The sequence below is a fragment of the Cherax quadricarinatus genome, chromosome 7 (assembly GCF_038502225.1).
Source record: "Cherax quadricarinatus isolate ZL_2023a chromosome 7, ASM3850222v1, whole genome shotgun sequence".
Taxonomy (NCBI): Eukaryota; Metazoa; Arthropoda; class Malacostraca; order Decapoda; family Parastacidae; genus Cherax; species Cherax quadricarinatus.
Window position 1 is genome coordinate 47289794 of NC_091298.1, and position 25939 is coordinate 47315732.

Sequence of the window (25939 nt, forward strand, 5' to 3'; positions counted from 1 at the left end):
TTGGAACTTCTTGATTGTTGTTCCCTGGTGATAATAACTCTATCTGTTTTGGAACTTCTTCAGAGATTGTTGCTCCTTGGTGATAATAACTCCAGCTATGTTGGACCTTCTTGAGAGATTGTTGCTCCCTGGTGATAATAACTCCAGCTGTGTTGGAACTTCTTGATTGTTGTTCCCTGGTGATAATAACTCAGCTGTGTTGGAACTTCTTGATTGTTGTTCCCTGGTGATAATAACTCCAGCTGTGTTGGAACTTCTTGAGAGATTGTTGCTCCCTGGTGATAATAACTCCATCTATGTTGGACCTCCTTGAGAGATTGTTGCTCCCTGGTGATAATAACTCCAGCTATGCTGGACCTTCTTGAGATATTGTTACTCCCTGGTGATAATAACTCCAGCTGTATTGGAACTTCTTCAGAGATTGTTGCTCCCTGGTGATAATAACTCCAGCTGTGTTGGAACTTCTTCAGAGATTGTTGCTCCTTGGTGATAATAACTCCAGCTATGTTGGACCTTCTTGAGAGATTGTTGCTTCCTGGTGATAATAACTCCAGCTGTGTTGGAACTTCTTCAGAGATTGTTGCTCCCGGGTGATAATAACTCTATCTGTGTTGGAACTTCTTGAGAGATTGTTGCTCCCTGGTGATAATAACTCCAGCTGTGTTGGAACTTCTTGAGAGATTGTTGCTCCCTGGTGATAATAACTCTCTCTGTGTTGGATCTTCTTCAGAGATTGTTGCTCCCTGGTGATAATAACTCCAGCTGTGTTGGAACTTCTTGAAAGATTGTTGCTCCCTGGTGATAATAACTCCAGCTGTGTTGGAACTTCTTCAGAGATTGTTGCTCCCGGGTGATAATAACTCCAGCTGTGTTGGAACTTCTTCAGAGATTGTTGCTCCCGGGTGATAATAACTCCAGCTGTGTTGGAACTTCTTCAGAGATTGTTGCTCTCGGGTGATAATAACTCCAGCTGTGTTGGAACTTCTTCAGAGATTGTTGCTCCCTGGTGATAATAACTCCAGCTGTGTTGGAACTTCTTGAGAGATCGTTGCTCCCTGGTGATAATAACTCCAGCTGTGTTGGAACTTCTTCAGAGATTGTTGCTCCCGGGTGATAATAACTCCAGCTGTGTTGGAACTTCTTCAGAGATTGTTGCTCCCGGGTGATAATAACTCCAGCTGTGTTGGAACTTCTTCAGAGAGTGTTGCTCCCGGGTGATAATAACTCCAGCTGTGTTGGAACTTCTTCAGAGATTGTTGCTCCCGGGTGATAATAACTCCAGCTGTGTTGGAACTTCTTCAGAGATTGTTGCTCCTGGGTGATAATAACTCCAGCTGTGTTGGAACTTCTTCAGAGATTGTTGCTCCCGGGTGATAATAACTCCATCTGTGTTGGAACTTCTTCAGAGATTGTTGCTCCCGGGTGATAATAACTCCAGCTGTGTTGGAACTTCTTCAGAGATTGTTGCTCCCGGGTGATAATAACTCCAGCTGTGTTGGAACTTCTTCAGAGATTGTTGCTCCCGGGTGATAATAACTCCAGCTGTGTTGGAACTTCTTCAGAGATTGTTGCTCCCGGGTGATAATAACTCCAGCTGTGTTGGAACTTCTTCAGAGATTGTTGCTCCCTGGTGATAATAACTCCAGCTGTGTTGGAACTTCTTCAGAGATCGTTGCTCCCTGGTGATAATAACTCCAGCTGTGTTGGAACTTCTTCAGAGATTGTTGCTCCCGGGTGATAATAACTCCAGCTGTGTTGGAACTTCTTCAGAGATTGTTGCTCCCGGGTGATAATAACTCCAGCTGTGTTGGAACTTCTTCAGAGAGTGTTGCTCCCGGGTGATAATAACTCCAGCTGTGTTGGAACTTCTTCAGAGATTGTTGCTCCTGGGTGATAATAACTCCAGCTGTGTTGGAACTTCTTCAGAGATTGTTGCTCCTGGGTGATAATAACTCCAGCTGTGTTGGAACTTCTTCAGAGATTGTTGCTCCCGGGTGATAATAGCTCCAGCTGTGTTGGAACTTCTTCAGAGATTGTTGCTCCCGGGTGATAATAACTCCAGCTGTGTTGGAACTTCTTCAGAGATTGTTGCTCCCTGGTGATAATAACTCCAGCTGTGTTGGAACTTCTTCAGAGATTGTTGCTCCCGGGTGATAATAACTCCAGCTGTGTTGGAACTTCTTCAGAGATTGTTGCTCCCGGGTGATAATAACTCCAGCTGTGTTGGAACTTCTTCAGAGATTGTTGATCCTGGGTGATAATAACTCCAGCTGTGTTGGAACTTCTTCAGAGATTGTTGCTCCCGGGTGATAATAACTCCAGCTGTGTTGGAACTTCTTCAGAGATTGTTGCTCCCTGGTGATAATAACTCCAGCTGTGTTGGAACTTCTTGAGAGATCGTTGCTCCCTGGTGATAATAACTCCAGCTGTGTTGGAACTTCTTGAGAGATCGTTGCTACCTGGTGATAATAACTCCAGCTGTGTTGGAACTTCTTCAGAGATTGTTGCTCCCGGGTGATAATAACTCCAGCTGTGTTGGAACTTCTTCAGAGATTGTTGCTCCCGGGTGATAATAACTCCAGCTGTGTTGGAACTTCTTCAGAGATTGTTGCTCCCGGGTGATAATAACTCCAGCTGTGTTGGAACTTCTTCAGAGAGTGTTGCTCCCGGGTGATAATAACTCCAGCTGTGTTGGAACTTCTTCAGAGATTGTTGCTCCCTGGTGATAATAACTCCAGCTGTGTTGGAACTTCTTGAGAGATCGTTGCTCCCTGGTGATAATAACTCCAGCTGTGTTGGAACTTCTTCAGAGATTGTTGCTCCCGGGTGATAATAACTCCAGCTGTGTTGGAACTTCTTCAGAGATTGTTGCTCCCGGGTGATAATAACTCCAGCTGTTGGAACTTCTTCAGAGAGTGTTGCTCCCGGGTGATAATAACTCCAGCTGTGTTGGAACTTCTTCAGAGATTGTTGCTCCCTGGTGATAATAACTCCAGCTGTGTTGGAACGATACCTTTGAAGCCGATAAACCTTTGATAGCAGTAAGATGATGAATAAGACATGTGGCAAAGGAGTGGCTTTAACAGTAAGTATACCCAAGTGTTGCACATGTGGCAAAGGAGTGGCTTTAACAGTAAGTATACCCAAGTGTTGCACATGTGGCAAAGGAGTGGCTTTAACAGTAAGTATGATAAATTAGACACATGTGCAAGTCTTGGGTATCTTTATTGAGGAAACGTTTCGCCACACAGTGGCTTCATCAGTCCATACGTAGGAGAAACTTGAAGAACAGGAGGAGAATGAGGTAATCAGTCCCTCAACCTTGAGTCGATGTGTTCAGTCCATCAATCTTGAATAGAATACGGCATGTCAGCGGAGAAGCAGCTTATAAACCGTATGGCAGGAGAGGTGCAGCAGTCATAGGTCGTGTCACATTTGTTCAATGTGGAAGTAGGTCGTGCCCAAGAATTAGGCAAGCGAAGAGTTCCTAAGTATTAAGATCCCAAGAAGTTGCAGTGTCTGACAGATTTGCAGATGAATGGTTCAGAGAACCGACATGTTGATAAATTAGACACATGTGCAACTCTTGGGTATCTTTATTGAGGAAACGTTTCGCCACACAGTGGCTTCATCAGTCCATACGTAGGAGAAACTTGAAGAACAGGAGGAGAATGAGGTAATCAGTCCCTCAACCTTGAGTCGATGTGGTCAGTCCATCAATCTTGAATAGAATACGGCATACGTGCTGAGAAGGGGCCTATAAACCGTTGGCAGGAGAGGTGCAGCAGACATAGGTAGTGTCACATTAGTTCAATGTGGAAGTAGGTCGTGCCCAAGAATTAGGCAAGCGAAGAATTCCCAAGTATTAAGATCCCATGAAGCCACTGTGTTGCACATGTGGCAAAGGAGTGGCTTTAACAGCAAGTATACCCAGGTGTTGCACATATGTCTTGGTCATCACGACTAACATTTACTTGAATACTTGATAATGTCCTCAGCGACCTACTGAAGTATACCAGCTCAGCCTGCAAGATTTCAACACCTTGTATGAGACCTTGTATGTGACAGGGAAACACAGCTCGGTTCACACTGTGCACCTGGCGTATTATAGAGTAGCGCAGCAGCACGCTGCTGATGTATGCAATTACTCAGCAACACAGTAAATGACCATATGACCTGTCTTTGTTATACTCATTTGTACTAAATTATTATCTGTTTTACAATAATTTTTGTACCACTGAATTTATCATTGTTTAGTTAATCTTGAGTTAATTTTAAGCCTGCCCATAATACTCTGCATACAAGGGGCTTTGGCATGCTACAGTTTAACAGTTATATTCCTTGTACTTCTCTGTATCATGTTCAAATTAATAATTAAATAAATAAAAATAAATAAATACTAGATTAAATATGGTTTAGAAAGACACATGAGCGAACACTGGAGCATACTAGAATAATGATAAATATCTCCTGGTGTTTGCTTACATGTTTTTTAAATTAATTTGTCGGGATCTGTTACCAAGGTATACCTGGAGGGTGTATACCTGGAGGGTCTATACCTGGAGGTTGTATACATGGAGGGTGTATACCTGGAGGGGGTATACCTGGAAGATGTACATCTGGAGGGGGTATACCTGGGGGTTGTATACCTGGAGGGGGTATACCTGGAAGATGTATACCTGGAGGGGGCATACCTGGGGGTTGTATACCTGGAGGGTGGATACCTGGAGGGGTATACCTGGAGGGTGTTCCGGGGGTCAACGCCCCCGCGGCTCGGTTCATCACCAGGTGAGTTTACCATTTACCGAAGCAAGTAATAACACGACTATTGTGTGGTTTACACAGACAACCTCACATAGCAGAAGTAAACTTATAACGATGTTACCTCTTTCGTCTCCCTGCCCCCCCCCCATCCCCATCCCCCGTCCCTCGTACATCTGGCTCCCTTACCTTCGCGCTTCTGTGTGACTTGTTAATGGTCCAGTTTACTGAAACATCGTCATAAGTGTCATTTTGCTATTCAATTTCAAACGTTTATTTCTCTGTATAGATTATAATGTGTGGTTTACATAAGATAATTATAAAATAAAGTACTTATTACAAAGAAGGCCACTAGTATAGCTAGGTAGGCCTAGGCATTTCGGGCAGCCTAATACTATTTCTTACTCTATATTGACACAGGTTATGAATCATACTGGTATTAAAGTGAGGAAGCTAGATTTACAAAAGTGAGATAGTTCAACACATTAAAAAATTAACAGTTTATCAATTAATGGGAATGGTCTCATCTTGGCTACGTGTTGGTTATTTGTGTATTGTTCCAGTCACGGTATTGTGCCTTATTATCTTTCATTGTGTGTTGCAGTCATGGCTGGGAGAGACGAAGGGCAAGGATCCCCATGTCCACGTGACGTTTCCTGCCTCCAGCAGTGACCAGGACACACTCACGTGTAAGTACATGTCCCTATCCAACCCGCTCGCTTAAGCAAATATATAATTTCACTGACGAAGGCAGCTTAAACAGTAAGAATCTCAGTGACTGCGTCTTGTCTGTTCAGACCAAAACGTTGTCCTTAGTTTCAGTCTCATAAAGTGCGGGTTATTTGTCTACAACTTTTTATCGCCTTTATCTTATACCGGAGAGCCCCGCTTTACAGCGCTTCACTTTACAGCGTCTCGCTGATGCAGTGGTTGTCAGTTATAACCATTCGTCATTCATTCAAACTTGTTACAGTAAATATATTCACCACTGTGTAAGCCAAGGACAAAAATAGTTTCAGGTAAGTAATGTTTATGCATTTTTAAGATTTAGCTCTGTTGTTCACTTATTATATGATAGTGTGAACATGTTATCAGGCTTTTATATGTATTTAAAAGACTGTGTTTCACTTTACAGCAGTTTTTGCTTTACAACAGTAGCCCAGAACCTAACTGCTGTATAAGCGGGGCCCGCCTGTATCTACATATTTTTTCTTTCGCTGTATAATTGGTTATTTTTAATTCAGTTCAATTCAAAGTTTATTCTCTATAAGGATTACAATGCTGAGTTTACAGAATTTGGTTATTGTGTGGTTTACATGTAGTTAAATAATGATTACAGAATGTACCACTAGGGCGTGTTTCCTTACACCTGCTGTCCTTGTTCACCTAGCAGCAAGCAGGCACCTGCTAGACTGGTGTGGGTGGCATCCTGGGGGCGGTAGTATACCTCAGATAGGGCTGAGCTTTGAGATGAGCTGAGGAAAGATAACAGCTCTTATCTTGTAAAATTGATTTGTGTAAAAAATGGATAATGGACAACCTAATTTTACCTAACCTAACTGAACCCGTTAGAGAAATTTACTGCAAATCTTATGAGAAGTCTATTTAAGTATGCTGTTGTAGCTAACACGATGAGTTGTGTTTACATTATTACACTTGTTTATTAATACAGTTGTATAATGTAGTGTACAACCTTCACGTTGTTTACTAATACAGTTGTATAATATAATGTATAACCTTCACGTTGTTTACTAATACAGTTGTATAAGGTAGTGTACAACCTTCACCTTGTTTACTAATACAGTTGTATAAGATAATGCATAACCTTCACATTGTTTACTAATACAGTTGTATAAGATAATGTATAACCTTCACATTGTTTACTTTAATACAGTTGTATAAGATAATGTACAACCTTCACATTGTTTACTTTAATACAGTTGTATAAGATAATGTATAACTTTCACATCGTTTACATTCACATATACTGTCTCTTAATCATACGTGTTAAGGCGTCCACAAGGTTCAACATGTGTCTGGTTTTCAGCACTGAAATTGAAATGGGAATATGCGTGCCTTGTTGACTGTTACTTCAGCTTGAAGTGTGACCTGTCCCAGTGGGTCTTACTGGAGGTGTGCTCACTTATTTGTGGCTTCATGGGTTGAACCGTAGCTCCTAGACCGCATCTCATAGCTCTCAAGACACGCTCACTTATTTGTGGCTTCATGGGTTGAACCGTAGCTCCTAGACCGCATCTCATAGCTTTCAAGACGCGCTCACTTGTGGCTCGTTGGGTTAATGAGACACTTGTGCAGTATTTGGGAATATTTATTGTGGAAATGTTCCGCCAGCCAGAGGGTTCTTCAGTTCAGTACAGAGAAGAACGGTGGAAGATGAGAAGGAGTTTGGGGTAATCAGTCCCTCAAGCTGGAGTCGATGTGTTCAGTCCATTAATCCTGAGAAATGTACAGCATAAGCACGGATAAGTGTACTGCAGTCAGGCGAGTTGAAGCAGCAGTAGACGGAGTTACTAGTGGAAAAATCAACTCAGACTCCTCCTCTTCTCAGTATTGGACTGAAGAAACCACTGACTGGCGAAAGTTTTCCACAGTAAAGATTCGCAAATGTTGCACAAGTGTTTAGTTCTTCAACCTGTCGGTTTTCTAAAGCATTTACATCCTTTTGTTAAATCGTAGTTCGTAGCTCCCCGTCTCATAGGTGGCCGCACAGGTCGACTCTTCTCTCCTAGCTCACCTCTTATAGCTTTTGATCCAGTCACAGGATTTAGCACTGTCTTATCCACTTTTAAAAAGCTTTCTGGCTCGTGTGGAATTAAAGTTTCCATTAATGTCCCTCGTCCCTGCCATTCCTCAGGGGCTGTAAAGCTGCTTCCTCGTACATATGATAGCAACAATCATAGGTTGAGCCCATGTGTTGCTCCCCTTGAAGATTGTAGGCGCTCTCTAGTGTTATCTTCAAGGTGCTCACTGCTAACACTTACCACTTGATGTAGTTCAACTTTAATAGCTGCTTCACCATACCTACAGCCAGTACAAGTTGCAGTTCAACTTTAACCACAACCTCACCATTTCTACAGTAGTTTTTGTATCATAAACACGTGTGTCAATAAATGGTTTAGAAAACCGACAAGTTGATCATCGAGACACTTGTGCAAGATTTGGGAATCTTTATTGAGGGAACATTTCGCCAACCAGTGGCTTCTGCAGTAATGTGCACAGTAATTGGAATAGGAGTAAATTGTGTGATTATTTCATCTTAGTCTCTGGCTTAATTAATGTAGTTTGAGTTCTTTTCTTTTTAGAAGTGTTTACTATCGACTTCTGACAACCATCCAGCTGTGGTGTTACCGTACGACTCGCGTCAGTGCTGCAACAGCTGTTGTTCTGTAAGGCTATTCCTGCAAGAGTGCTCCATGAGTGAATGTGATTTCGCCAAATTCTTCCCTTCATTTTATGATTACTGCTGAAATTCACGATGGATGTTACACATAGGAAACGTGCAATTATTATAGCTCTATGAAAACATGTTTATTCGAGTATCAGACAGAGCCTAGCAAAGTCAACTGTTGGTCGGATTCAGAAGAGAGCTGACGACACTGGTGATTATGGAGCGTTGCGTTGAGGAAGATGTGGAAGAAACGCAAGATGACAAGGTTATGAGAAATAGTGTAAAGGATCCCAAGAAAAACAGCAGAGATCTGCAGAAAGATTTGGCTTCAGCTGGCGTAAATGTTGATTCTTCAACTGTTCGATGAAGGCTCCTTGAAGTTGGCAGAACTGTCAGAAACCCGATAAACAATTATTGACTGCTGCTATGAAGAAAAAATGGCTGCTGTGGGTACTCGATTATAAGGAATGGATGTTAGAAGAATGGAGAAAAGTTACATGTTCACATGAGGTACATTTGTTGGTCCGAGCAACAGATCGGTTGTTATGAGATGGAAGAAAGGCGAACCTCTTCGGAATGGACACATTCAACAAGCGCCAAAACACTCGCCTAAGATGTTTTGTAGTAGGTTTACTAACTAAAGGCCCTGGACGACTTGTTATTGTTGAGGGAACAATGAACAGTGGATAGAATCTTTTCTGATGGAGAAGATATTTTCCAGCAGGATCTTGCTCCATGTCACACTTCCAGAAAAATGCTGACATTCTCTGAAGAGAGTGGGCTAAGCGTTTTAAATTTGCCTGGAAACTCTCATGACTTCAATGGAATTGAAAATCTATGGGCAATAACCAAACGCAGGATCACGAAACAGAATTGTTCATCTGTGAAGAAGCTAATTGCTGCTGTTATTAGAACCTGGTACCATGACGAACTTACCAAAATGTGTTCAACATTGGTCGATTTTATGCCAGAGTGAGTAGCAGCGCTTATAAAAGAAAAGGTTATCATATCTCTTATTCAATCAATTTTTTGTCATATCATTGCCGTGTATTTTTTTAAATAATCATTAATTTTCGAAATAAATCTCTTATTTCATCACTGTCCCAATTAATATGCACACTGTTGTATATGTATGTATGTATAACATGTATGTATATCATGTAGTACATTTTTTGAAGAGTCATTATTAAGGCTGAGGTTTTCTTACAGTGTTGACTGATATTCAGGAGGTGATGCTGGACCCGGTGTGTCTGCCCAGCGCCATCTCTTCCCGCCTCACTATCCACCATAACTTACTCCGCACTGTCTCTACTACACAAGGTGGGTTGATGTCTACTACACAAGGTGGGTTGGTGTCTACTACACAAGGTGGGTTGATGTCTCTACTACACAAGGTGTGTTGATGTCTACTACACAAGGTGGGTTGATGTCTGTACCACACAAGGTGGGTTGATGTCTGTACCACACAATGTGGGTTGATGTCTGTACCACACAAGGTGGGTTGATGTCTGTACCACACAAGGTGGGTTGATGTCTGTACCACACAAGGTGGGTTGGTGTCTCTACTACACAAGATGGGTTGGTGTCTCTACTACACAGGGTGGGTTGGTGTCTGCACAAGGTGGGTTGGTGTCTACTACACAAGGTGGGTTGGTGTCTCTACTACACAAGATGGGTTGGTGTTTCTACTACACAAGGTGGGTTGATGTCTACTACACAAGGTGGGTTGGTGTCTCTACTACACAAGGTGGGTTGGTGTCTCTACTACACAAGGTGGGTTGATGTCTACTACACAAGGTGGGTTGGTGTCTCTACTACACAAGGTGGGTTGGTGTCTACTACACAAGGTGGGTTGGTGTCTCTACTACACAAGGTGGGTTGGTGTCTACTACACAAGGTGGGTTGGTGTCTCTACTACACAAGGTGGGTTGGTGTCTACTACACAAGGTGGGTTGGTGTCTACTACACAAGGTGGGTTGGTGTCTCTACTACACAAGGTGGGTTGGTGTTTCTACTACACAAGGTGGGTTGATGTCTACTACACAAGGTGGGTTGGTGTCTCTACTACACAAAGTGGGTTGGTGTCTGCTACACAAGGTGGGTTGGTGTCTGTACTACACAAGGTGGGTTGGTGTCTCCACCAGATGTATTGGTGTATTAATGTCTGCACTACGCAAGGTGTATTGATGTCTGCACTACACAAGGTGTATTGATGTCTGCACTACACAAGGTGTATTGATGTCTGCACTACACAAGGTGTATTGATGTCTGCACTGTATTGATGTCTGCACTACACAAGGTGTATTGATGTCTGCACTACACAAGGTTTATTGATGTCTGCACTACACAAGGTGTATTGATGTCTGCACTACACAAGGTTTATTGATGTCTGCACTACACAAGGTTTATTGATGTCTGCACCACACAAGGTTTATTGATGTCTGCACTACACACGGTTTATTGATGTCTGCACCACATAAGGTTTGTTGATGTCTCAGATGTCACCCGTATCTGACATCATCTTCGTCTTAGCACATGAAGACAATTTCTGGAGTCGTCTCCCACAAGACCTCATTAATGACCTGATCAACCATGCTGCTGGTGGTAAATATTAAATAAATTTAAATTGACCTGTTATATATATAGAATTTAGCTGTAAAAACATTACATTAACTTAGGTTAGGTAAGGTTTCTAAGCTAGGTGCCCCGTAGATCGCTTGGTAGAGCACTCAACTCACACAATGAGTGACCGTGGTTCGATCCCCGGTATGGGTGGAAACATTGGGCGCGTTTCCTTACACCTGCTGGCATATACGTATAAAGAAACACAACATATCCCTCCAAACTGCCAATATCCTGAACCCCTCCTTTCAAGTGCAGACATTGTACTTCCCATTTCCAGGACTCAAGTCCGGCTATATAAAAATAACCGGTTTCCCTGAATCCCTTCACTAAATATTACCCTGCTCACACTCCAACAGCTCGTCAGGTCCCAAATACCATTCGTTTCAATTCACTCCTATCTAACACGTTCACACATGTTTTCTGGAAGTCCAAGCCTCTCGCCCACAAAACCTTTACCACCTCCCTCCAACCTTTTCGAGGACGACCCCTACCCCGCCTTCCTTTCCCTGCAGATTATATGCTCTCCATGTCATTCTACTTTGATCCATTCTCTCTAAATGACCAAACCACCTCAACAACCCCTCTTCAACTCTCTGACTAATACTTTTATTAACTCCACACCTTCTCCTAATTTCTACACTCTGAATTCTCTGCATAATATTTACACCACACATTGCCCTTAGACAGGACATCTCCACTGCCTCCAACCGCCTCCTCGCTGCAGCATTTACAACCCAAGCTTCACACCCATATAAGAGTGTTGGTATCACTATACTTTCATACATTCCCTTCTTTGCCTCCATAGATAACATTTTTTGTCTCCATGTATACCTCAATGCACCACTCACCTTTTTTCCTTCATCAATTCTATGATTAACCTCATCCTTCATAAATCCATCTGCTGATACGTCAACTCCCAAATATCTGAAAACATTCACTTCTTCCATACTCCTCTCCAATTTGATATCCAGTTTTTCTTTATCTAAATCATTTGATACCCTCATCACCTTACTATTTTCTATGTTCACTTTCAACTGTCTACCTTTACACACTCTCCCAAACTCGTCCACTAATCTTTGCAACTTTTCTTTAGAATCTCCCATGAGCACAGTATCATCAGCAAAAAGTAACTGTGTCAATTCCCATTTTGTATTTGATTCCCCATAATATAATCCCACCCCTCTCCCGATCACCCTAACATTTACTTCTTTTACAACCCCATCTATAAATATATTAAATAACCATGGTGACATTACACATCCCTGTCTAAGACCTACTTTTACCGAGAAGTAGTCTCCCTCCCTTCTACACACCCTAACCTGAGCCTCACTATCCTCATAAAAACTCTTTACAGCATTTAGTAACTTACCACCTATTCCATATACTTGCAACATCTGCCACATTGCTCCCCTATCCACTCTATCATATGCCTTTTCTAAATTCGTAAATGCAATGAAAACTTCCATACCTTTATCTAAATACTGTTCACATATATGCTTCAATGTAAACACTTGATCTACACATCCCCTACCCACTCTAAAACTTCCTTGCTCATCCGCAATCTTACATTCTGTCTTACCTCTAATTCTTTCAATAATAACCCTACTATACACTTTTCCTGGTATACTCTGTAAACTTATTCCTTTATAATTTTTAGTCTTTTTTGTCTCCCTTCCCTTTATATAAAGGAATTGTACATGCTCTTTGCCAATCCCTAGGTACCTTCCCCCATTTCATACATTTATTAAACAAAAATACCAACCACTCCAATACTATATCCCCCCTCTGCTTTTAACATTTCTGTCATGATCCCGTCAGTTCCAGCTGCTTTACCCCCTTTCATTCTGCGTAATGCCTCATGCACCTCCCCCACACTCACATCCTGCTCTTCTTCACTTCTAAAAGATGGTATACTTCCCTGGCCGGTGCATGAAATTCCCGCCTCCCTTTCTTCGTCGATATTTAAAAGTTCCTCAAAATATTCCCGCCATCTACCCAATACTTCCATCTACTACTCCCCTACTCTGTTTTTAACTGCAAATCCAGTCATTCTCACTCCATTTTTTTTTCTTATTTTCTTTAAAATTTCTTGACAGTGCCTCTCCCACTCTATCATCTGCTTTCCTTTTACACTCTCTCACCACTCTCTTAACCTTTCTTTTACTCTCCATATACTCTGCTCTTCTCATAACCAGGGCCGGATTACCGCATAGGCAAACTAGGCATTTGCCTAAGGCCCCGCGCATTTGGGGGCCCCGCGGCCCAAGGGGTTCAGGGGCTCATCCAAGACTGTGCACATGGTGCAAGTGCAAAGGGGTCCCTACCTAAAAAGTTCAAGTGTTTGGAGAGTAAAATTGATTTTTAAAAATTAATCAAAACAAAAATAAATAATAAAATAAAATAAAATCAAGCAAATCAACCTACTTGCTGAATATGTGCCCTGCTCAGCACATTCTCTTAATCTTGTTGGGTCATGTGCTGCGGAGTGTTGTGTCGCTGCAGTTTCATTTTTTGGACTTTTACAAGCACTCTTTAATTTTTTCTCTGCTTCAACGCATCGGTGGAGTATACTCAAGTCAACTATTCATGGAGATGTCATCAAATCATTATCAACAACAAGGTGGTCAGCGTAGCATGATGCAACACATGCTTTGAAAGACAGCTTTGCTGAAATACGTTCTGCTTTGATCCAAATAGCAGAGGATGAAGACCAGACAGCAACTACAAGAAGCGAAGCAGCCAGCTTAGCATCAAAATTGGAAGATTTTGAATTGGCCTTACTCTGTGTGCTTTGGGACTGTATACTGGAGCGGTTAAATGCCACGAACAAGACACTTCAGAAAACTGAAATTGAAATGGCTACTTGTGCTAACCTCTATGCAGGCTTAGTGGAATTTGTAAGCTAACTTCGCAATGATGAAGCTTTTGAAATGTTTGAAGAGAAAGCTAAACTGCTGGTGAAAGACTACAGTTACCGGGCTGATCATCAGCGGTCAAGGAAGAGGAAACGCAATTTTGAAGAGCCAGACAATGAAATTGTGTTGCTACCAAGGCAGAAATGTAAGACAGCTACATACTTCGTCATTCTGGATTCACTGATTACAGAATTGGTGAAAAGAAAAGAAATCTACCAGAATCTCAATGACAAGTTTGGATTTCTGTTCAAAATTACTACTATGCCAGATGCAGAATTGAGAGAAGCTGCATTAAAGTTGCAACAACACCTTTCAGCAGATGTTCAGGACACATTTGAAGAAATAGTTCATTTTTCTGGGTATATGAATCAGATTAAAGCTCCACCTGAAAAATGTGCGCCCTCAGCTGCTTTGAAACATTTAAGAAATGCAGGTATCTCAGAAACCTTCCCTAATGTTGACATAGAGTATCGCCTTTACCTAACACTTCCAGCTACTAACTGTGAAGGAGAACGTTCATTTTCTGTTTTGAAAAGAGTGAAAAACCAGCTCCGTTCAACAATGAGCCAAGACAAATTGTGTAACCTAGCCTTGTTGACCATTGAGTCTGATCTAACAAGAAATATTGATTTTCAGAATATAATTGATGATTTTGCCAATATGAAATCCAGAAAAAAGTTTATTTAAGAAGTGCCTGTGAATATAAACAATTCTTTACTTTCTTGAGTTTATATGATTTGATAGTCTTATGCATGATGCAATGATAACAATAATGGTCAGTGATTTATAAAGGGAATAATAGTGCTGTAGTGGTTATGCTGAATATAATAGGTACATGATGTCACTACTTTAATAGCCTAATCTAGTAATACTATGCTGTCTTGAGTTTATTCTCTTTAAAATGCATGATTTAACAAGATAGTTATAATGGCTGTTGGTAAATGGTTTTGGTTGTCTTGATGTACTTTCCCTATTAAATTTAATCTAAATAGCCAGAATGTATTTAATTAGACCTTAAATAGGCTCACACCGACCCCCCCACCCCCAAGCTGGAAGGGGTCGCTTCGCTTACCTGTAACTCAAAGGGGCCCCGCCAATCTGAATAGCCTAGGGCCCGGAGACTTCTTAATCCGGCCCTGCTCATAACACTTCTGCTTTGTAAAAAAACTCATAAGCTGCCTTTTTCTCTTTTATCACAACCTTTACTTCATCATTCCACCAATCACTCCTCTTTCCTCCTGCACCCACCCTCCTATAGCCAAAAACTTCTGCCCCACATTGTATTACTGCATTTTTAAAACTATTCCAACCCTCTTCAACTCCCCTCCCCCACTACTCATACTTGCACTAGGCTACCTTTCTGCCAATAGTTGCTTATATTTCACCCGAACTTCTTCCTCCCTTAGTTTATGCACTTTCACCTCTCTCTTGTTGTTGCCATTTTCCTCTTGTCCCATCTACCTCTTACTCCAACTGTAGCTACAAATAAATAATGATCCGATATATCAGTTGCCCCTCTATAAACATGTACATTCTGAAGCCTACCCATCAGCTTTTTATCCACCAATACATAATCTAACAAACTACTTTCATTACGTGCTCTATCATACCTGGTATATTTATTTATTCTCTTTTTCATAAAATATGTATTACTTATTACCAAACCTCTTTCTACACATAGCTCAATTAAAGGCTCCCCATTTTCATTTACCCCTGGCACCCCAAATTTACCTACTACTCCCTCCACAACATTTTAAAGTCAGGGACCATCGATAAATCCGTTAACCTGCAAGGGTCATACATACCTGTCCTAAGCTGTCTGGGATTTAGCGTGGGGTGTTAACTAGCATCATGGCTTGTAGTGCTTTAAAATCTCGGGTTAAAGTGTTGAAAAAGGATCTTCACTTCTTCAGAAGGAAAATGGGAGGCTGAAGCTTTATCTAGATGGGTTTGGGAGTCAGTGTGAGACGATTGTAGCTGGTAAGGAGGAAAAAGCTCCCAGCAGTGATCTGGAGAGTGGCAGCCACTTTAAGTGGCAAGTGGTTCACAATTCAGGAAGAAGGAAGATAAAGAAGGTTAACAGAGAAAATGTGAAGGTAGGAAATATTCTCTATTCTCCAGGATGAGTGTACTTCAGTGTTTAGTGAGATTAAAGGTACCACTGATTCCCCTGCTTATCAAGATAAGAATATCCTAATTGTGGGAGAGTCTTAGGTAAGATATATGGACCGTGCTTTTTGTAACAGAGATAGAAAGATCAGACAGGGTGTGCCTCCCAAAAGCTGGTATTGGTGACATAGTCAGCAGGTTAGATAATATGTCAGGCAATGGGAACAAACCTATTATCTGTCTTAGTGCTAGTGGAAATGAATTTGGGAAGGGCAGGAGACAGGAGCTGCTGGATAAGTACAGGTCAGCTATAGATGTAGTCAAGTCTAAGGGAGGGATCCCAGTCATATGTAGCATTTTGCCTAGAAGGGAAATGGGCAATGAATGGATATCTAGGACATTTGGTATAAATTGCTGGCTAGACAGGTACTGCAAGGAACTTGCAATCCCATTCATTGATAACTGGGACATATTCTATGGCAAGCGTGATATGTATGCAAGGGATGGGGTTCATCTCTCTGGGGTTGGAGTGGTTGCATTAGCCAATTCGATTGAGGGGGTTATTGGTGACATGTCTAGGACTTTAAACTGATAGATTATAGAGGTATGGGTGTTTGTTGGAAACAATCAGACTGCACTACTAGGGTTGAAAACAGCTGATATAACCAGGATGCCTCAGGGATATGTTTAAAGGACAATATTAAAAATAAAGTTGCTAGTAAAGGCAAATCAATTGATCAACAAACAAAGAGAGATAGTAGAGGGCAACGAGTGACTAGCTCCCTTAAGGTTTACTGTACCATTAGTACGAGTATAAGAAATAAGATAGATGAGCTAAGATTACTTGCAAGTGTAGGCAATATATATATATTATTGCTATAACTGAGACCTGGTTCAACTTGAAAGATAGAGAAATGCCTTCTGAATGCAACATACAAGGCTATAAACTATTCAACACTGATAGGGTCAACAGCAAGGGTGGTAGAGTGGCGATGTATGTCAGATAATTTTAATTGTTGTGTTAGACAAGATATAAGATTAGAAACATCGGACACAGAACCTGTTTGGCTACAGTTTCTCGAGGGTTGTGAAAAGTTAATTTTGGATGGGATTTATAGGCCTCCAAACCTTGATAGGGAGGGCAGTAAGCTGCTATGGGACGAAATTCCTAAGGCGTCTAGATAGGAAAATGTTGTGTTAATGGGAGATTTTAACTTTAGACAAATTGATTGGAACAATGTGACAGGAAATCTTGAGTCTAGTGACTTTCTTGATACATAAGAACATAAGGAAGAAGGAACACTGCAACAGGCCTACTGACCCATGCAGAGCAGGTCCATGTCTCCCCCCCCGGATTATCCCAATGACCCACCCAGTCTGGTCATCCCCACTCAAGGATGGAGCACTGTACCAGACCCAGCAGCACAAGCTAGTCAGGTCCAACTCACACCCACCCACACCCACTCATGTATTTATCTAACCTATTTTTAAAACAACACAACGTTTTAGCCTCAATAACTGTACTCGGGAGCTTGTTCCACTCATCCACAACTCTATCACCAAACCAGTGCTTTCCTATATCCTTCCTAAATCTGAATTTTTCCAACTTGAAACCATTGCTGCGAGTCCTGTCTTGGTTGGAAATTTTCAGCACACTATTTACATCCCCTTTATTTATTCCTGTTTTCCATTTATACACCTCGATCATATCCCCCCTAATTCTACGCCTTTCGAGAGAGTGCAGATTCAGGGCCTTCAGTGTATCCTCATAGGGAAGATTTCTGATACATGGGATCATCTTTGTCATCCTCCTTTGTACGTTTTCCAGAGCATTTATATCCATTCTGTAATACGGTGACCAGAACTGAGCAGCATAGTCTAAATGAGGCCTAACCAAGGATATATAGAGTTGAAGAACAACCTGAGGACTTCTATTATTTATACTTCTAGATATGAAGCCAAGAATTCTGTTAGCTTTATTGCGAACACTAATGCACTGTTGTCTTGGTTTTAGGTTACTGCTAACTAGAACTCCTAAATCCTTTTCACAATCGGTAGTATTAAGATCTACATTATTTAGTTTATATGTGGCATGGTTATTTAACTGTCCAACATTTAGAACTTTGCATTTGTCTATATTAAACTGCATCTGCCACTTCTCCGACCATTGCATCAGTCTATTCAAATCATCCTGGAGTGCTCTAATAAGTCCTTATTAGAATGAATTGGACGGCCTATTTTGGTGTCATCAGCAAATTTGCTTATGTCGCTATTTATTCCCTCATCTATGTCGTTTATGTAAATTGTGAACAACAACGGGCCCAACACTGACCCCTGAGGAACACGGCTTGTGACGTGCCCCCATTCTGATTTCTCCCCATTTATGCAAACTCTCTGCTGTCTATTTGTCAACCATGCCTCTACCCAGGAAAAAATTTCTCCTATTCCGTGTGCCCTAAGTTTCCTCAATAGCCTCTGGTGCGGAACTCTATCGAAAGCCTTACTGAGGAAACAATCTGTTTGACTTGGTTCTTGCCAACAAAGAATCACTAATTATTAATCTTAAGGTTAATGATGAACTTGGGGAAAGTGATCACAAATCACTTAGTTTCAATATATCATGGAATTACCCAAATAACTGCAATCAAATCTCTGTCCCAGACTTCCACTTGGCTGATTTCATGGGAGTGAGAAATTACCTGGGTGGGCTAAATTGGGATGACTGACTACGGGTCAGGTTGGTGGTGTTGGTTGCCAATATGAAGTTTTTCAGAGCATAGTGCTGGCAGCCCAGACAACATTTGTTCTGAGTACGGAAATTAGATCTAACAAAAATGATCCCAAATGGATGAACAATAGACTGAAACATCTCAGTGATCAAAAGAGAGGCATATATAGGCATATCAGATTAGAGGATGGGCAGTTAAGAAATCAATATATTCAATTAGAGAGAAATAAAAAAAGGAACAAGAAAAGCAAAAAGGGATTGTGAGGCTAAGGTCACAAGGGATTTGAAGACTAACCCAGAAGGGTTCTTTCAGGTATACCGAAGTAGCGTGACTCACGAAATCGTAATGATACGTTTGCGAACAAACCATACCACGGGTGGGGTTTGAACTCGCGATCAGAGAGTCTCAAAACTACAGACCGTCGTGTTAGCCACTGGCCAGCTAGAGTGGCTAACGCGATGGTCTGGAGTTTTGAGACTCTCACCGCGGGTTCAAACCCCACCCGTGGTATGGTTTGTTTGCAATCGTGTCATTATGATTTCGTGAGTCATGTTGACAGCTTTAAGGGGAGTTGAGCTAGAGTTCGTCACGGCCATGCTAGCGGGAGACTCGTCTGTGAGAACTTGCATTTGTGGTCACAATGGTGCCTATGCTAACCTTCCTATTGTGTAGAAATATACCTAGTTGGATGAATCTTATTGAAGCTAGCTGGCCCAGTGGCTAACGCAACGGTCTGGAGTTTTTGAGACTAATCACGGGTTCAAACCCCACCCATGATGCTTTTTTTTTTATACAGAAGTAAGATTAGGGGCAAAATAGATCCACTTAAGAGTAACTCAGGTCAGATCACTGACAGTGATAAGGAAATGTGTGAACTTTTCAATACCTAATTCCTCTCAGTTTTTACTCAGGAAGATACTAGCGAAATTTCAGAAAAAAAATTATGTGGAACAGGACGACAATAAACTATGCACTATTAGGCTTACTAGTGACATGGTCCTCAGACAAATAAAGAAATTAAAACCTAACAAATCCCCAGGCCCTGATGAACTGTTTGCGAGGGTTTTAAAGGAATGTAAAGAGGAACTTAGCATACCTTTTGCTAATCTTTTCAACATACTACTACAAACTGACATAGTGCCAGACAAGTGGAAAAATGGCAAATGTAATACCTATTTACAAGACAGGTGACAGGTCTTTAGCTTTGAACTATAGACCAATAAGCCTTACCTCCATACTGGGAAAATTTATGGAATCAATAATTGCCGAGGCAATTTGTAGCCATCTTGAAAGGCATAAATTGATTAATGAATCTCAGCATGGTTTTACAAAGGGGCGTTCCTGTCTTACGAATTTACTAACTTTTTTCACTAAGGTATTTGAGGAGGTAGATCATGGTATTGAATATGATATTGTGTATATGGACTTCAGTAAGGATTTTGAAAGTTCCACCTCAGAAGCTGTTGAGGAAACTTTAAGGCACACGGAATAGGAGAAATTTTTTCCTGGGTAGAGGCATGGTTGACAAATAGGCAGCAGGGAGTTTGCATTAATAGGGAGAAATCAGAGTGGAGGCACGTCACAAGCAGTGTTCCTCAGGGGTCAGTGTTGGGCCCGTTGTTGTTCACAATTTACATAAACGACATAGATGAGGGAATAAATAGCGACATAAGCAAATTTGCTGATGAAACCAAAATAGGCCGTCCAGTTCATTCTAATGAGGACACTAGAGCACTCCAGGATGATTTGAATAGACTGATGCAATGGTCGGAGAAGTGGCAGATGCAGTTTAATATAGACAAATGCAAAGTTCTAAGTTTTGGAAAGGATAATAACCATGCCACATATAAACTAAATAATGTAGATCTTAATATTACTGATTGCGAAAAGGATTTAGGAGTTCTGGTTAGTGGAACAAACTCCCGAGTACCGTGATAGAAGCTAAGACGTTGTGTAGTTTTAAAAGTAAGTTAGATACGTGAGTGGGTGTGGGTGGGTGTGAGTTGAACTTGACTAGATGGTGCTACTGGGTCAGATAACCGTGCTCCTTCCTTAAGTGTAGGTGACATGACTGGGTAGGCCAGTGGTCTAAACCGGGGGTTGATATGGACCTGCCCCACATGGACCAGTAGGCCTGTTGCAGTGTTCCTTCTTTCTTATGTTCTTATCTTCAAAGGAATAAGAGGTAATTAGGCTTGATCCTAGGAAGAACCGGATAGCTCCAATTCATTGGATCAAGATCAAAGCATAAAAACACCCTCTGAAAGGTGGATGCTGCCCTCAGTGTGATGGTTGTGTAGTGTGGGTGCTACCCTCTGTGTAGTGTGTGTGCTACCCTCAGTGTGATGGTTGTGTAGTGTGTGCTACCCTCAGTGTGTAGTGTGTGTGCTACCCTCAGTGTGATGGTTGTGTAGTGTATGTGCTACCCTCAGTGTGATGGTTGTGTAGTGTGTGTGCTACCCTCAGTGTGATGGTTGTGTAGTGTGTGTGCTATCCTCAGTGTGATGGTTGTGTAGTGTGTGTGCTACCCTCAGTGTGATGGTTGTGTAGTGTGTGGGCTACCCTCAGTGTGATGGTTGTGTAGTGTGTGTGTGCTACCCTCTGTGTAGTGTGTGTACTCACCTAATTGTACTCACCTAATTGTGGTTGCAGGGGTCGAGACTCAACTCCTGGCCCCACCTCTTCACTGATCGCTACTGGATCCTCTCTCTCTCTGCTTCCTGAGCTTTGTCATACCTCTTCTTAAAACTATGTATGGTTCCTGCCTCCACTACTTCACTTGCTAGGCTATTCCACTTGCTGACAACTCTATGACTGAAGAAATACTTCCTAACGTCCCTGTGACTCGTCTGAGTCTTCAGCTTCCAGTTGTGACCCCTTGTCCCTGTGTCCCCTCTCTGGAACATCTTATCTCTGTCCACCTTGTCTATTCCCCGCAGTATCTTGTATGTCGTTATCATGTCTCCCCTGACCCTTCTGTCCTCCAGTGTCGTCAGTCCGATTTCCCTTAACCTTTCCTCGTACGACATTCCCTTGAGCTCTGGGACTAGCCTTGTTGCAAACCTTTGTACTTTCTCTAACTTCTTGACGTGCTTGACCAGGTGTGGGTTCCAGACTGGTGCTGCATACTCCAGTATGGGCCTAACATACACAGTGTACTGTGTCTTGAACAATTCCTTATTAAGGTATCGGAACGCTATTCTCAGGTTTGCCAGGCGCCCGTATGCTGCAGCGGTTATTTGGTTGATGTGTGCCTCCGGTGATGTGCTCGGTGTTATGGTCACCCCAAGGTCTTTCTCCCTGAGTGAGGTCTGTAGTCTTTGTCCACCTAGCCTATACTCTGTCTGTGGTCTTCTTTGCCCCTCCCCAATCTTCATGACTTTGCATTTGGCTGGATTGAATTCGAGAAGCCAGTTACTGGACCACATGTCCAGCCTCTCCAGGTCTCTTTGCAGTCCTGCCTCATCCTCGTCCGATTTAATTCTTCTCATCAACTTCACGTCATCTGCGAACAGGGACACTTCAGAGTCTATTCCTTCCATCATGTCGTTCACATATATCAAAAATAGCACTGGTCCTAGAACTGACCCCTGTGGGACCCCGCTCGTAACAGGCGCCCACTGTGATACCTCTTCACGTACCATGACTCGTTGCTGCCTCCCTGTCAGGTATTCCCTTATCCATTGCAGTGCCCTTCCTTTTACGTGTGCCTGATCCTCCAGCTTCTGCACTAATCTCTTGTGGGGAACTGTGTCAAAGGCCTTCCTGCAGTCTAGGAAAACGCAATCTACCCAACCCTCTCTCTCGTGTCTTACTTCTGTTACCTTGTCATAAAACTCCAGGAGGTTTGTGATACAAGATTTGCCTTCCATGAACCCATGCCGGTTTTCATTTATAATCTTGTTCCTTTCCAGGTGTTCGACCACTCTCCTCCTGATAATCTTCTCCATGACTTTGCACACAATACATGTCAGAGACACAGGTCTGTAGTTTAGTGCCTCGTTTCTGTTTCCTTTCTTAAATATGGGGACTACATTAGCTGTCTTCCATTTCTCAGGTAGTTGCCCAGTTTCAAGGGATGTGTTGAAGATTGTGGTTAGAGGCACACACAGCATCTCTGCTCCTTCTCTAAGGACCCATGGGGAGATGTTGTCCGGTCCCATCGCCTTTGAGGTGTCAAGGTCACTTAAGAGCTTCTTCACCTCCTCCTCAGTTGTTCGTATGTCATCCAACACTTGTTGGTATATTCCCTCTTGATGTTCCCTTCTGTGCTGTCTTCCCACAGCCCTTCCTGTCTCTACTGTAAAAACTTCCTTAAATCTCCTGTTCAGCTCCTCACATACCTCCTGATCATTTCTTGTGAGTTCTCCACCTTCTGTCCTTAATCTGATCACCTGGTCTTTGACTGTTGTCTTCCTCCTGATGTGGCTATACAACAGTTTCGGGTCAGTCTTGATTCTCGATGCTATGTCATTTTCATACTGTCGCTGGGCCTCCCTCCTTACCTGTGCGTACTCATTCCTGGCTCTGCGACTGATCTCCCTATTTTCGTGTGTTCTCTGCCTTCTGTACTTTTTCCATTCTCTATTGCACTTTGTTTTTGCCTCCTTACACCGTCGGGTAAACCAGGGGCTTGTTCTGGTCTTCCCGTTGTTACTGTTGCCCTTGGGAATGAACCTTTCCACTGCCTCCTTGCATTTTGTTGCTACATATTCCATCATTTCATTTACTGGCTTTCCTGCCAGTTCTCTGTCCCACTGGACCTCCCGCAGGAAGTTCTTCAACCCTATGTAGTCCCCTCTTTTATAGTCAGGCTTTTCCCATTCTACTCCTGTTATTCTCTCCACTTGCAGCTCTACTATGTATTCAAAGCACAGAACCACGTGGTCGCTAGCTCCTAGGGGACTCTCATACTTGATGTCCTCAATGTCTGAGCTGCCCAGGGTGAACACAAGGTCCAATCTTGCTGGTTCATCCTCCCCTCTCACTCTGGTAGTGTCCTTAACATGTTGGTGCATGAGGTTTTCCAGCACCACGTCCAACATCCTGTGTGTGCTACCCTCAGTGTGTAGTGTGTGTGCTACCTCAGTGTGTAGTGTGTGTGCTACCCTCAGTGTGATGGTTGAGTAGTATGTGTGCTACCCTCAGTGTGTAGTGTGTGCTACCCTCAGTGTGATGGTTGTGTAGTGTGTGTGCTACCCTCAGTGTGTAGTGTGTGTGCTACCCTCAGTGTGTAGTGTGTGTGCTACCCTCAGTGTGTAGTGTGTGTGCTACCCTCAGTGTGTAGTGTGTGTGCTACCCTCAGTGTGTAGTGTGTGTGCTACCCTCTGTGTAGTGTGTGTGCTACCCTCAGTGTGTAGTGTGTGTGCTACCCTCAGTGTGTAGTGTGTGTGCTACCCTCAGTGTGATGGTTGTGTAGTGTGTGTGCTACCCTCAGTGTGTAGTGTGTGTGCTACCCTCAGTGTGTAGTGTGTGTGCTACCCTCAGTGTGTAGTGTGTGTGCTACCCTCAGTGTGTAGTGTGTGTGCTACCCTCAGTGTGATGATTGTGTTGTGTGTGTGCTACCCTCAGTGTGTAGTGTGTGCTACCCTCAGTGTGTAGTGTGTGCTACCCTCAGTGTGTAGTGTGTGTGCTAACCTCAGTGTGATGATTGTGTATTGTGTGTGCTACCCTCAGTGTGTAGTGTGTGTGCTACCCTCAGTGTGATGGTTGTGTAGTGTGTGTGCTACCCTCAGTGTGATGATTGTGTATTGTGTGTGCTACCCTCAGTGTGTAGTGTGTGTGCTACCCTCAGTGTGATGGGTGTGTATTGTGTGTGCTACCCTCAGTGTGTAGTGTGTGCTACCCTCAGTGTGATGATTGTGTATTGTGTGTGCTACCCTCAGTGTGTAGTGTGTGTGCTACCCTCAGTGTGATGATTGTGTATTGTGTGTGCTACCCTCAGTGTGTAGTGTGTGTGCTACCCTCAGTGTGATGGTTGTGTTGTGTGTGTGCTACCCTCAGTGTGATGATTGTGTATTGTGTGTGCTACCCTCAGTGTGTAGTGTGTGTGCTACCCTCAGTGTGATGATTGTGTATTGTGTGTGCTACCCTCAGTGTGATGATTGTGTATTGTGTGTGCTACCCTCAGTGTGTAGTGTGTGTGCTACCCTCAGTGTGATGATTGTGTATTGTGTGTGCTACCCTCAGTGTGTAGTGTGTGTGCTACCCTCAGTGTGATGATTGTGTATTGTGTGTGCTACCCTCAGTGTGTAGTGTGTGTGCTACCCTCAGTGTGATGATTGTGTAGTGTGTGTGCTACCCTCAGTGTGATGATTGTGTATTGTGTGTGCTACCCTCAGTGTGTAGTGTGTGTGCTACCCTCAGTGTGATGATTGTGTAGTGTGTGTGCTACCCTCAGTGTGATGATTGTGTAGTGTGTGAGCTACCCTCAGTGTGATGATTGTGTAGTGTGTGTGCTACCCTCAGTGTGATGATTGTGTAGTGTGTGATCTACCCTCAGTGTGATGATTGTGTAGTGTGTGTGCTACCCTCAGTGTGATGATTGTGTAGTGTGTGATCTACCCTCAGTGTGATGGTTGTGTAGCGTGTGTGCTACCCTCAGTGTGATGATTGTGTAGTGTGTGTGCTACCCTCAGTGTGATGATTGTGTAGTGTGTGATCTACCCTCAGTGTGATGATTGTGTAGTGTGTGTGCTACCCTCAGTGTGATGATTGTGTAGTGTGTGATCTACCCTCAGTGTGATGATTGTGTAGTGTGTGTGCTACCCTCAGTGTGATGGTTGTGTAGTGTGTGTGCTACCCTCAGTGTGATGATTGTGTAGTGTGTGTGCTACCCTCAGTGTGATGATTGTGTAGCGTGTGTGCTACCCTCAGTGTGTAGTGTGTGTGCTACCCTCAGTGTGATGGTTGTGTAGCGTGTGTGCTACCCTCAGTGTGTAGTGTGTGTGCTACCCTCAGTGTGATGGTTGTGTAGCGTGTGTGCTACCCTCAGTGTGATGATTGTGTAGCGTGTGTGCTACCCTCAGTGTGATGATTGTGTAGCGTGTGTGCTACCCTCAGTGTGATGGTTGTGGAGTGTGTGTGCTACCCTCAGTGTGATGGTTGTGTAGTGTGTGATCTACCCACAGTGTGATGATTGTGTAGTGTGTGTGCTACCCTCAGTGTGTAGTGTGTGTGCTACCCTCAGTGTGATGATTGTGTAGTGTGTGTGCTACCCTCAGTGTGATGGTTGTGTAGTGTGTGCTACCCTCAGTGTGTAGTGTGTGTGCTACCCTCAGTGTGATGATTGTGTAGTGTGTGTGCTACCCTCAGTGTGATGGTTGTGTAGTGTGTGCTACCCTCAGTGTGTAGTGTGTGTGCTACCCTCAGTGTGATGATTGTGTAGTGTG

General features: G+C 42.9%; 1 protein-coding gene across 2 annotated transcripts in view; it reads left to right on the plus strand.

Annotated features, from left to right (window-relative positions):
* The window catches only part of LOC128687034 (uncharacterized), a 197515-nt gene that overhangs the window by 74211 nt on the left and 97365 nt on the right, over positions 1-25939 (plus strand). For both annotated transcript variants that reach the window (XM_070082410.1, XM_070082411.1), the window contains 2 exons: positions 5366-5450; positions 9380-9490. In XM_070082410.1, the coding sequence (XP_069938511.1) occupies positions 5366-5450; positions 9380-9490 (196 nt within the window). The remainder of the gene's footprint in view (positions 1-5365; positions 5451-9379; positions 9491-25939) is intronic.